We start from the raw sequence: 13,819 nt of genomic DNA, 5'->3' as shown, positions 1-13,819 counted from the left end.
AGTATAAATTATCCCCAAAGTAAACATTCCAAAAACCCCAGGAAACTCAGGATTAAGGATAAAAACTTAAAAGAAATCCAAACATCTTGAATTATTGAAATGCAGTATGAAAGCCTCCAAAACAGAGATCAGCCCTGCAGCAGCACCATGTTGTAAGCCAGCAATTATGATTAATGCATTTTAGTATCTGTGGCCCTAAATTAGCCTAATTGTATTTTAGAGATGATAATTTTTTGGTTTGTTCCTTTATACGCAACAAGTGACTACGACAAGCAATAGAAGGGGAGCAGGAGAAAAATAATGGCACATAACCATATTACTAGTTTCACCGTGGAACTGGTTGTTACTCGACTACTTAGAAATGTAGTATGTCCATCATAAGTGTAAAGCTACAAGCAAAATACTGTTGTATCATGCATGAGTGTTTCCTCACTGTGAGAAGGAACCATTTCTGGCTGGACCAGAATGGTCCTGATTTAGGAATCAGGAAAGGCTCCAAATACATTTAATAACTTATTAAAAAATAAGCAAATGGGATTTCAGTTCTTAAACATAGAAATGAAAATCTGAGAAACAAACTTCTTATACTGCATAAGTTACCTATCTAATCTAACCAAGAGGACAGAACTTTTATATGGAACTATGAGAAAAAGAGTAAGAGGTGAATGTTTGCCAAAAAATTCAAGCCCTAAAACCACTCATTTTCAAAATTGTTTTATTGCAGTTGGATAATAGAGATAAATACCTAAGAGCAAAATCCTGTAAGTCACATTTATTCTTCTTTTGGAACAATTCTCCAAACTGCTTGTGATAAAGAACAAAAAGCTGCACTACATTTCAGAACATTTTGTTCTTTAAAACTGGTCAGACAGGTGGGAAATATTAAAGTACTAAAAATTAAATGAATAGTTTTCCACTCCAGCTTCATTGCCCAAATTGAACAAGTCCAAGCGAAAGTTAACCATGACTTTTTCTGCTTTGGAGATGCATATCAGCTGGTGATGCACTTCAAGCTATATTAATTTGATTAAAAAGTTTATCCTTAATAACCTGAGACATCAATCCATGTATAGCTTCTATGGTGGTCTTGCAGCTGAAAAACAAGCATAAATTCAATGTTGGCCAAACACTGAACTGAACTGTCATTTTATTTGAAGATATTCAGCTGTTTTGGAAGTTCAGGGTGCCCATAACCCCATGAATCTTAACAACTGTCCAGAAAGGAAAAGTCACACACAGCAATTTAGCCATTGTTGCCAATAGCTTTTTGTTACTTAAAAAGCAAACTGACAAGCACTATGCACACAGAGACCAATTCCAGAACACTTCTTTGTCTGGCAATTTAGGACACCTTACGTTAACAATAGCAAGGGAGCATTATGGTCATCGGAACAAAAAAAAAAAAAAAAAAAAAAATAATCCCTGGGGGAAATGGAGCTACCGACTGTTATCAATACCTGGAGGCTCTCACTGTTCTCTACTTCATCTCCTTTGCCCAGTCCAGGCCATTAGTGCACAGTAACCACAGCTCCTCTTAGAAACTTTAAAGAGAACATTACAGGAAGTTTATAGAGCTAATTAGTTATTAGTCAAAATATGTAACGTGCAAAACCCCCGAACAGCTGAGAGGATTCCTATTGATCCAAGTTTCATTCAGGGTGCCTGGCTTAGGCGGATGTGTTGTCAAACTGACAAATAAAAATGTCTCAAAACAGACTATACAAAAGCAAAAGATGATTCAGCCCTAAAGGCATGAAGAACAGGGACAAATTACTACTAGATAGATAAAGGAATCCTAGGCAAAGAAGATGGCTTGAAGCACAGTTTGGCTAATGCACATGTACTCTTAGAACATGACTCCTGGAGATGTGTACATACAGTAACAGAAGGTATCACATAGCCAAGTGTAAGCACCTTTATGCTAATGTCTTACAGTATTGTTTTTCCTAACAGGTACGCCCAATAATCCCTTAGCAAACTTTGCAACCTTAATTCTTGAAATTTAGATGCCACTGAATCAATTATCCTGGTGTCTGCACAAGTCTTCTGCTGTCTCTTCTTTCCTTAGCAAAGATTATTAGTTGAAGAAAACCATGCATCTGTAAAAGTGTTACAATTCATTCTGGGAACTACAGTAGCCTCTGTTACACAAGAAAGCAGAACTGATGACAACAACAATCCCTTCCAGTCTTACAATTTATAAACTAGCTACTGATGATGACTAAATAAAAACAGAAAAGAAAAATCTCTAGAAATGCCGCAAGAAATAATATAGTAGGATAATCAGAGGAGGAGTTATTTCTTACAGTAACTGTAAGCACGTGAGAGTAACGTGAAAATAAAATGCAGTCAGTATTATGGGACATCAAACAGGGATCAAAATCAAAGCAAACCTGTCAGCAACTCCACCCTTCTCATGTCTTTAAAGCACTGCTATTTTAACTGTTTCACTACAGAAACTGGGAGGTGTCATTTAACCTGGCTGTTGTGAGTTAGCAGCAGCCTTAACTCCATTGCAAATGTAAATGGGTATTAACTTTTAGAAAGTCAACCCCCCTCCAAGTTGATCACGTTTGTTAGAAAACTTCTAAGAGCTGTTAACTTTCCATAACAAAAACAAAATCAGAGACACCAGTACAACAGCAACTCTGATTCTATTTAGCAAGGACCATATTACATTTGCAGGTATTCCCCCACTGCTTACTGTGGAACAAAGGCCTGTCCAACACAAGCTGACCGCTCCTTTATTAAGGTAAAGCCTGTGTTCACTTGAGTTATACCAAGCAAGATGTAAATAAAGATATGTATAAATCAGTCTCTTCACACAAGGCTGCCTTTTTGTTTCTTCATGTTTTTTTAGCTATCATTAAACTCACCACTCATCTGGCATCTCAAAAATCAGTTCCTTACTAAAGTTGGTACTATGGCACATATTGCCAGCTTGGGGAGGCAGGGGGAAGAGAATACAAGAAAACTCTTCTATGTATCAGGATAAAATGATGAGGAAGAGAACTGGAAATCCAATTTTTGCAGTCTGCTCCAATGGATTCTACCGAATCGTTCCTTATTAAATGGAATTGTATCTCACTCAGAAAACCATTGAGATGCACGCAGGCGAGTCCTGTCTTCTCCAAAGATGGACCTGAGACTGTATGTAGCATGTACAGGGCAGTACTTCTTGGTTTTCAAAGTTTGGAATTGGCCAAATACGATGTTCTTAAAGCTCAGGATACTGTATGACTTGTTGGATACTATTACCCTTTGTTAAAGATTTTACTTGGAAAAATGGTGACTGTAATATTAAATAGAGAGTCTAAGCACATATCATTCTTAAGAGTATTGGGAGAAAGATATAAGTATTACTAAGAGGCAACTTTTGTACTTGAAGCTCAAAAAAGAGCTTATTACCAACAAACATATAGGGAACACTGAGGGAAAACACTACAACTTATCTGAAATAATGCCGTATACCCAGTGATGATAAATTCATTAACTGATAATAGCAAGTATTTGCTCTCAGGCAGGGCAGCTAAATATAAAGGCCAGAATGTCTGTAATCTACTTTAACACAAAACCAAAACACCAACCAACAAAAAAACCTTCTTCACTTATGGGAAAATGATGTATTAATTAAAAAATATGAAAAACACGGAGTTCTTAATTTTCAAGTGAGTGAAAGTATTACAGAAGTGTAAACTAAACTTCCTAGACTGGTAACACTGGTTCTTAAAATCATGTTCTGTATAATTTTATTTGCTGTTAATTTAAACCTGATTGACCACATAAAATGTGTGATTATCTATCAATGCTACCATTTGACAGAAAACATCTTTTTTGGTTTGCTGTACAGTGATGGAATTTAACATGGATTTTTTTGTTTAATAAACAATAAACTAGAGTTGAATTTATTCCAGAAACAAAGATTGAAAAGCCATTGTAGATTTATAAAGGCAAGGTTTTCTTAAACTTTCAAAAATAAACTAGTGACATCTGTAGTCTCTCATTCCTATCTATAATGTAATAAATTTTATCCATAACCTCGGTTGGTTACAATTAAAGGCATGATAAAAGTTTAAAACAAAATAACACTTCTCACAGGGAGGAACACAAATATGCGTTATCTTACCTGTCTCTTGTTGCTTTTGCAAGTTTGTCTTCTGATTTCTTATCATGAGTCTCTAAACCCAACATGAAACTGCCCCTTCCAAGCTGAGCTTCAGACTGTTCTAATTTTTCAGACAAATCAAAGACTTGGCCAGTGGTGTAGTCAGCATTCTTAGGAGAAAGAAGGCAATAAACATTGAATTCTAAGATATAAATTCAAGCTTTTATACACAAAATAAAACCAGCCTTTAAGACTGTATTACTGCATATTTTCATCTATGTCTGCAATTGAAGTGATACAGAACGTGAGTGGCACACAAGTGGGGGCTGAGAGAACAGAAGCTGAACATCTGACAAATACTCAATACCTAAAGCTGGAAATGGGCACTCTTACTTTCTGCCCATGCACTAAGTTATGAAAATGTAAGTAAAACCCAGCTGGTTTTGACCAAGAGAAAAGGTATAAAACTGGCTTTTGTAGAAGGAAGGTTTTATTCTGAGCTGCTGCATTGAAGGTCTACCAGCAGTATTTCTGTTGCAACCTTGTTTTAACAGTTCCATTGTTTGTTTGTTTTTAAAGTATTATTCAATACCATTAATTTAAGGCATACTATTCATTACAGTGCTGTAAAGACATATAAGGTTAAAAGGTGTTTTAGACAAAATCTAAGGTATTGAGAACTCAGTAAAATTAAACGTAAGTTATTCCCACCTTTTACTTTTAAAGACCAGATACAAGGAACATTTCAGTATTTTATGATTAAGAAAACCTTCCTTTCTCGTTTAATCTGACAAACAGTTTCTTAATGTGGGATCTATATCTATTAGTGTCCCATCAAGCATTTTACAGTAGAGGGTCTGGCTTTCAGCACTAATGAACTAATATATGTACATGATAGCATACTATGGTACTTACAGTAAGCAAGCTAGAAGAACTGAGAGTGTTCACCCAGTACTTGTTCCACAAAAGCTCAAGCAATTTGCGATCCAAAGATGATTTAAAGTATGAGACTTCTAAAGCATAATACCTTTAAAAACAAACATGTAAACAAAATAAGCTCCTATCTAAATATGTCTTGTTTGGCCGAGACAACCAAAGCATCTCAAAAAGTCCTTATCAATGGCAAGTATCGTTAAAAATTCAAAGCACTGAGCAATAAAAATGTTACTCCCAGGTGCAATTCTAACTAAAAGATTTCTCAGATTTCATACATTTTAATACAAGTATGCATAATCCCTACACATACTGTTGTGTTCTATTTAATGAGATTGCAAGTTTTTAATTATTCTCTTAACTTCTTACGCAGTGCGATGATGCCCTGTTCCATGCTTGGGATCTTCAATACTGTAATAACTACTACTTACAGGTGACTGCAGTTTTGCAAATATCACCTCTAATTCAATTAGGAATGTTCAATAGCAGTAAATGTTACAAACAGACAAACAATCTTATGTTCTACCACACCTATTTGGAAACCAGGCTTTAGGGGTGCTACAGAAGTCACAAGAGATGATAAAGCAGACAGAAAGCTGAGCTATGCAAAAAGTCATTAGTGTAAGTGAATTACAGCAACATTAAACAACTATATTAAAGTTTATTTTGATCAAGAAATTCTTGAGCAGACTATCAATAATGCTATTATCTCTTGATTTCTCTGGGAAGTTGTTTTGCTTGGTATTTCTGTATGGAATTCCATCTGAGATAACAATGCTTTAAAATCTGCAAACACACCACATTTTAGTATTTCTTTGATAGAACAAATACCTTTATTTCACATATACTAAGAAAAATGAGATACTAAGTCAGTTCTTCAGAGATGTGTGGCAGATTCAAAATCAGAAATTGTTGTTTGAGGAATAATGTAATAAATGTACTTAAAGAGATTAAATGGAAGCAGTTTCACATTGGTCACTGAACACCAATTAAAGGAGAGAAGTTTGACTAAGATTATCCACACTGCTACCATGGAGCAACTACCCACTGGCATTCCAAACAGACAGGATCATTAAGGGTCCAGAGAAGAAGTCTTATGAGGAATGGCTGAGGGAACTGGGATTGTTTAGCCTGAAGAAAAGGAGGCTGAGGGGAGACATTACTGCTCTCTACAGCTGCCTGAAAGGAGGTTGTAGGGAGGTGGTTGTCGGTCTCTTCTTCCATGTAACAAGCGACAGGACAAGAAGAAATGGCTTCAAGTTGCACCAGGGGGAGGTTTAGATTGGATATTAGGAAAAATTTCCTCACCAAAATGCTTGTCAAGCACTGGAACAGGCTGCCTAGGAAGTGGTTGAGTTGCCATCCCTGGGGGTATTTAAATAATTCTATGGTTCCAGGACCATCATTCAGATTCTATAAATGTTTGCGGAGCCACGGACGAACGACACGCCGAGACGGGTTCAATGTGGGTGATAGAGCATCAATCAACGTGTCTCTTTATTGGTCCAGGGTACATATATTTATACAGACAATGATAATTATTATGCCTACTAGTCACTAGCTGATTGGCTTAAGCTCTAAAGGTCGTATTCGCACGGTCCACCTACTTGCAGTTAGCTAACAGCACAAGCTTCTCATAACACTAAGTTTCCCATGCTACTATTTCTAATTCCTCTTGACTTGTTTTCGATACACAACAGTACCGTAACACAATGTTTCTCAGACCACTGCTACCATAACACTGGGTTTCTCAGACCACTATTCCTAATTCCCCTTAACCTGTTTTCGACACACCACGGTACACAGGGCTGAAACGTCCTTGACATTCCTCCTGTATCAGCAGCTGCGAGCAGCTGCAGGCAAACCCTAGTGAGGCTCAGCATCCGCGAGGCAGCATCAGCCCCTAGAACAGGCTCTGATCGTACAGCTGCTCGGTGGGCTCATGGGCTCAGGACCCTTGTCTCTGAGCCATTCTCCAACAATTCCCCCTTTTTCTTTTTGTATTAGCAGAGCCTGCCCTAACGTTCATTCAAAGATTGTCTTAATACATGATAAGGCACAACTTAAGCATGCAGGCTTACAATCTATTGGCTAAAGGCACAGGACCCTTGTCTCTGAGCCATTCTCCAACAAATGTCCAATAATTAGTCAGACTACCCATACTACTGAGAGGACACCATCATGCTAGTCTTATGTATTAGCAGTAATTCGGTAACATGACAAATTTCCAGTTTTAATTCCCTCTCTTTGCCTAACTGCCATTTCCTTCTAGGAAGACTGGAAAATATTTTCTTTGTTTGGATGGAAAGAAGTGGCTTGTACAAGAAACCAGCTTCCTGAGACAGATTATAATGGCAACTATTAACTATAGTTCCTATAGTAACTAATACTATAATATTTTTATTAAATTAATTATATTTAGATTTAGTTAATATAATACTATATATTAACTATAACTTCCAGCTTCAAAAAAACCCACTGAACTAACTCTCCCAATGTGACCACCTCTAAAATAGAAAAAATAGAACATATCCTCCCTTCATGCTTAAAAGCATGGTTTTATGGCCAATGCCATTAGGACTCCTCTGAAATGACAGGAACATTAGTTCTACAAAGATTTCTGTGTAGCTACCGTTCTGGATTTTTCCTCAAATTGGATAGGAAGACCAATTCTAATTGCTTTAATTTTTTCGTCTCTTCAGGTTCCCACTTTGAATGCAACTACAAATGCACTAAAGAATCCATGCATCAAAAATGTGGAAAAACTACGCAACAACCTACAGGACTGGTGTCAATCAGATCTTCAAGTTCTCGGTACACAGATGCTTAAGCTGTAGTGCTTGTCAAACATCTGAAAGTAGAACTGAAACCAGGCCGTTACTCAAAGAAGCGGTCCCATATTTCCTTAGCTGTTCTTTGCAATCACTGTGCCTCCAACAAGTGTCTCTGCTTTCTACCCCACCTTAGCTTAACCAGCAAGAATGTGCGTGCTTCTACAAGCTCAACCAAGATCAGGGGACTGACCTGGCAAAACAAATGCCTTGCCAAATAAGGAAGTGTCGGTATGAAGTGAGGAACACCTGGCTGGGGATAGAACAGTTAAAGAAAGAATGGTTAAAACTAAACTACCTTTTTAATTCATGGAGAGTAAACTAGCAGGAGAGAAAAAGCAGTAATTCTTCCTGTTGCTGATGTTATCCTTGAAGCAGCTCCACTTTCCAATTCTACCAAAGACAGGAAGAATCTTAACACACCCAGTGACGTGGCACAGAAAGATGCACAGCGCCTGCCCCTACTCAGAGGAGCTGACAGATGAGTGTCTCCCTCGTCCTGCTGCTAAATCTGCATCTGACCCTTGCCTCCCTGCCCTAAGAAAGCTCTGCTTAAAGGGAATCAACTGCTAAAGTATTTAACCAGGTTCATCTTCATCATTGTAACAGCCCTCCCTTAAAATATCTCCTGATAAAATGACAGTAACACTTTTTCACAAAACCAACAGTGCTAGAGCAACAAAGAACTTCAAGATTTTAAATACTCCAAGAAATGTACTTTTTCATACTGAAGCACTAAACTAAATACAAAAAATTAGAACTTGTGCTAGATTTAGTAGTTTTTATGTTACTTACTGTTTACAGTGTACACCAAAGTCTTCTATTTTATTAAGTGGAATAGTCTGGTATTCAGAGGGCCCTTCATCTGGAGGTTTATAGCCCTAAAAATTCAACAAAGGGCAAAGATGACACAGTAATTTTGAGACTTTTTTTTTCAGGACAGCTCCATTACCTAGACTGTCTATTTTAATTAACATTGCCAAAAATGTATGGAAAACAAACTAGAAGTCAACCTTTGTAAATGTAATCAATATCCAAAGACACACAATAATCAGTATATCAGCACGTCTTTCTTTCAGAATGAACAATGACATATCGTACAGTACAGCAAATCAAACTATCAAACTGCAGTAATCTTTAGAACCAATCTATTACTTATTTAAAGACAATTTAGTCATCCTGCACTAGATAATTTTAACTATTTACCTTAGGATAGGTCCTAAATGCTCCAAGATTTACTTTTCCTGCAGATATTGTTCTTGTTGGATCAATCTGTAGAAATACAAGTAATGCTTGTTACATGCATTTTATAAATTATTAAAGGCATATATTAACTTTACAGTAATTGTATTTCGGAAATGTAATTAGTGCAAATTGTATTAGTTTTGTCATAAACAGTACTTTTCGGGTTGGCATCTGCTGTTATGAGACTCTAAAAAGATGGGAATACCAATAGCCTTCTATGGACCATTTTTTCAAACTAATTTTCCTTATTTCTCGAATACTTTAAAGAAATTGCACTTAAGAGCAATCAATAAATCATAACAAAAATCTGCATTTTAATCTTATAACCACTAGAGGTAAGAAAGTATTATGCAATCTGCTGCAATTTGGTGGAAAATACAGGAAACTAATGAAGGAATCTCCTTGCCAACATATGTACTAATGCCCTGTTTAATTTTAAAAGTAATTAAAAAAAGAAGAAAAAAACCCAAAACAAACAAGGAAAAAAGCAGTCCCAAGGAAAGTGTTCTGAATCTGTGAATATATGTCACAACGTAGGAGAACTCGTTGGTAGAAATACTTAAGGGTCATTTATCCTTTTCTAATGTAATTCTTCACAGTTATAGTCCTTCCTTCTGACTAATTTCAGACTTTTTTCCTTTATTTCCTTCAGTAGCAATGGCTATACAAGTAGTATCTAAAGTAAGGTTCACTTTTGATTTCAAATGCCATCTGAAGCCTGCAAAATACTGAAGGGCCCAAAGAGTTTCTTCAGATTTTTTTCTTCATAGATTTCCTAGTGTCTTCTACCTTGTACTATGCCACTGATTTAATTTTAAAGGCATTTTAGATGCCAAGTAACAGAACTCTGAACACCCTTTGCTCTATTTTGACTGAAGCAACAAAGAGAACAAAAGAAACAGATTTTTGTTCTATTGCAGGAGGTTGTACATGGATCCCTCAATACATTTTTTTGCAAAAGTACCAAGTAGAACTTTAAGAGTAATGTATGGATTTTTACAGACCTACCATACCTGGAACAGCACAGCAAAAATGGCCTCAGTAAGCAATACTACTGGTTTGACCAGGATGTGGCCAGAAAAGCAAAAGGAGCGACACCAATTTAATACTTGGATCAAACACGTCCATCATGCAAAATACACACTACTAGAATGTTAACAGACAGAAGGCTAGAAATTATTCCCCTCTTGACATAATCTGCTATGCAGTTTTATCAACTATCTGCCAGTACTTACAACGACTGCTACAAAGGGTTCTTGAAATTGCTGATTAAGCATCTGGGTACTGACATCGATCCCAGAGAGCCAGCAGCCGTAGCCAGGGTGACTGTGATACCAGCCAATTGCATTTTCTAGACGACCAACCTAACAGCAGTGAAGGAAAACAAACCCGGTGTTAATCTCCATTCCAAAAGTATCAGCTGCCCTCTGTTGGGCCTTCCAGCGTACTACCACACCGTCAGAGGATAAAAAAGAACACGCACACAGCTTACGACGCTACCCTACTAAACTAAATACTAAACATACACCTTACTTTGCTGAACTACTTTCTAGAAACCATACAATCTGTAGCATTAGCATTCTCTGTTTCAGCTACTACCACAGAACAAGGAACTTCAATGAGCCAGAAGCTCCTTTTTCAATGACAGCTGAAGTACAGAACAGATTCTACCTGGAGTGAGCATGGAAGAGAAATTTCGTAGGGTATGACTTAAGTATATATAATGTCATATAACATATGGTATGTCAGCAGAGTATGAACTTTCATTTTTTAGTACAGTAAAACAACTCAGAGGCATATAGAGAGATTATTGCTAGGTTTAAAAAACGTCAGAGGCTTGTTTTCAAGCACCAGAAGTGGCAGAAATTATTGCTGAGCATGCTGTGAAGGCCAAAAGATGAATTTTTGAAATCTTTTATGATCAAAAAAACTCAGAAGAGGGGTTTCCAAATAATACCCCTGGCTATGTCTACAAATACTAGAAGAAAAACAAACCAACCAACCAAAAAAACCTCAGGACAATCAACACCCATTGCATCTCATTTTGTAATCCTCTCTCAGGAATTGCTTACTGGCTGTTCCACACTGAGTTGAATAATTCTGATACAACCCTATATGCCAGTTCTTAACTGAAAATTGTGTGTTTGGATGCATCACCTACTTGGTTTTGCCAAATACTGAATATGTCAGGAAGGTTACATCAGAAAAACGTTAAGATGAGACAGAACACACAAACTACCTGCAGAATGAAGCATTTATTTTATTTTTGAATTGGTAAAAAATATTTGTATTTTCTTTATATCTCCCATCATAGAGAAGGGGAGATCAACAAAACACTAAAGAATGTGTGTTATTTTTCAAAGCCACATAACACATTTTGACTGTATTAACACCAGATCCTGCCCATGGAGAAGCAAATAACTGGAGCGTTGGCATCTGTGAAGTACTTATACAGGGGAATATATCAACTTGCAATCTAGTATTCAAAATAGTTATTCCAGGAACAACTGCTTGCCAAAATTAAATGTGGAACAGCCAGCATGCAAACTCTGCCAAACCACCAGTGAAGTCCAGTTATTATATCTGCACACAAGTTCAATTTCAAAATTGTGAAACCAAATATGGACAGAACTGTACAATATACACAACTAGAAAAAAACCATTCCATATCATATAGGAGTACTCTGACATAAACCTGGACTATTTTAAACATAAAATGACTAACTATGTAAATAATACTAATTTTATGCTATATATCTCCTATTTTGAAATCCATTACTTCTACCTAAGAACTGGATAGTATATCTTTAGGTGAGGACATCATTTCAAATGACCTACTTTTCTGCAACAACAGTATTAGCATCATGACATTAGCAGTTTCCAGATAAAAGGACCTAGATTAAATAATTTCTAAATTTTCTCATAAAGAGGGATGAATTATTAAGAAGTGTCCCAGACTTCTGGATTATGTTTACTCTTTCCTGATGCTATGACCCAGCCCAATTCACATCTATTTAAATATCTCTAGCTGTGTGCAAGACTGTGAATGTCTCCAAAATAACCCAAACACTGCTCTGTTACCTCCAGTGAATAAGTAAGGGGCCTCTAATTTTAGCTGGTTTAAAATACTTAAAAGGTTTAAAGAAAAATCAAAGGGTAAAGTGGGCCACAAAACTATTTGAGCTTGGAGGATTAGTTATTTCAATGCCTATTTGCACTATGGGATTGCCCCGTTTTGGAAGCAGCACATCAGCAGGTCCTCTGATGTGCCGTGCCGGCTTCTGCACCAGCCACAGAGCAGATTCATGTTTCTGTTATCCTTCTGTACGTGAGAATTCTACTGCATTGTCAGGCTTAATATGACATCGATCTCTGAATACAGGATGATGAAGAAGGGGAACAGACATCTGAGTCAGTTCATCTGAATTTCCCAATTATAAAAGTGAATAATTAAGTTACACTGAAACGTACTTATTCCTTCATTGGCATTTTCTTCACAAATGCCTTTTCTTTATTTTTATGGAAAACAGCAGCATGGCTATGCAGTCAGACTTCAGAAAGCAAGGAGGTAAGAATAAATGTCATATACCTGATTTACAAATAATAAGCATCTCTGACACATGCACATTTTATCTTTAATTTTGCATACTGTTTTTAGAAACGTGTACGTATCTGTTATTTTATACCCTTGTTCCATTCACAGGCCACCAGCTGCAGCCAGAATGACACCTCCTGAGCAATGAAAATCATTTATAAAGGAGAATCCAGTCCTTGATGACCTACTGTAAGGCGTGAAAATATATATGTGAAAATGGTGAAAGGGGGGTGCCGTTCTTTGCTGCTGGTACGGTTCTCCCAGCCGCGTTTGAGAAGAAACAGGGCAGCCGGGCAGCCGCTCTATCACTGTGTGAAGGCAGGCGGGAGAGAGGCGGGGAAGACTGCAAACCCCACACCGTGTTCTTGCGCGATTAGCTGCCAAGATCCGCAGCCGCCCCACGGGGGTGGGGGGAGAGAAACACCCGCGGCCACTTCTCCCTACCTGCTTCGCGTTTTCAATGTAGGCAGCCATGTACTCGTAGGCGGCCGCCTGAGCGTTGACGCGAGTCTCGGTGCCCTCCACGGGCAGGGCGAAGCTGTCCATGATGATCATGGTTTCCCCGTCCACCTTGCCCAGCATCAGCCCCATCACCTCCAAGTTGCCCCCGGACCTGGCGTGCATCACCATCTTCAGGAGCGCCAGCGCCGAGATCTTGCAGTACTTGAAGTAATGGTGGCTGCAAAAAAGAGGCCGCAGAAGCCGTCAGGGCCGGCCCCGCCCGCCCTCCCGCCCGCCCCGGCCCGGTTCTCGCTCACTCTTTGGTCCAGGGCTTGGCCGCCAGGATCTCCTGCTGCTGTTTGCGATCGTACTTGTAGATCTCGTCGATGCTCTGCGCCTCCTGCATGTTGTTGGCCAACTCCCACGTCTTCTGCGCCATGCCGCTCCCGGAGGCGCCGCTCCCCCCTCCCGCCGCCGCCGCCATCGCTCCCTCCCCGCACCGGGCCCGGCCCTGGCCCTAGCCCGCCACACCGGGCCGCCGGCGCAACCACCCGAGGAGGTGGCGAAGGGGGGGGGGGGGGGGGGGGAAGATGTGAAGTGGTACGGCCCGCGCAGGCCCGGTGCGGGCGGCGCTGCGCTCTTCCCCCCCCCAGTGGCGGCGGGCGGCTC

General features: G+C 38.8%; 1 protein-coding gene across 1 annotated transcript; it reads right to left on the bottom strand.

Moving 5' to 3' along the window:
- Positions 1–698: 698 nt before the first annotated feature.
- Positions 699–13,781, bottom strand: COPS5 (COP9 signalosome subunit 5). Its single transcript, XM_042786285.1, has 8 exons — positions 13,468–13,781; positions 13,154–13,388; positions 10,350–10,478; positions 9,076–9,141; positions 8,665–8,750; positions 5,021–5,132; positions 4,127–4,275; positions 699–1,093 (listed from the first exon to the last, which is right to left on the bottom strand). The coding sequence occupies exons 1-8, from the start codon at positions 13,632–13,634 to the stop codon at positions 1,009–1,011; spliced, it is 1,029 nt and encodes a 342-aa protein (XP_042642219.1). The 5' UTR covers positions 13,635–13,781; the 3' UTR covers positions 699–1,008.
- Positions 13,782–13,819: the final 38 nt, after the last annotated feature.

This window comes from Tyto alba, unplaced genomic scaffold, assembly GCF_018691265.1.
Source record: "Tyto alba isolate M040663 unplaced genomic scaffold, T.alba_DEE_v4.0 Super-Scaffold_9, whole genome shotgun sequence".
Classification (NCBI taxonomy): domain Eukaryota; kingdom Metazoa; phylum Chordata; class Aves; order Strigiformes; family Tytonidae; genus Tyto; species Tyto alba.
Note: the sequence above shows the minus strand (reverse complement) of the source record. Positions and strands in the feature narration are given on the sequence as shown.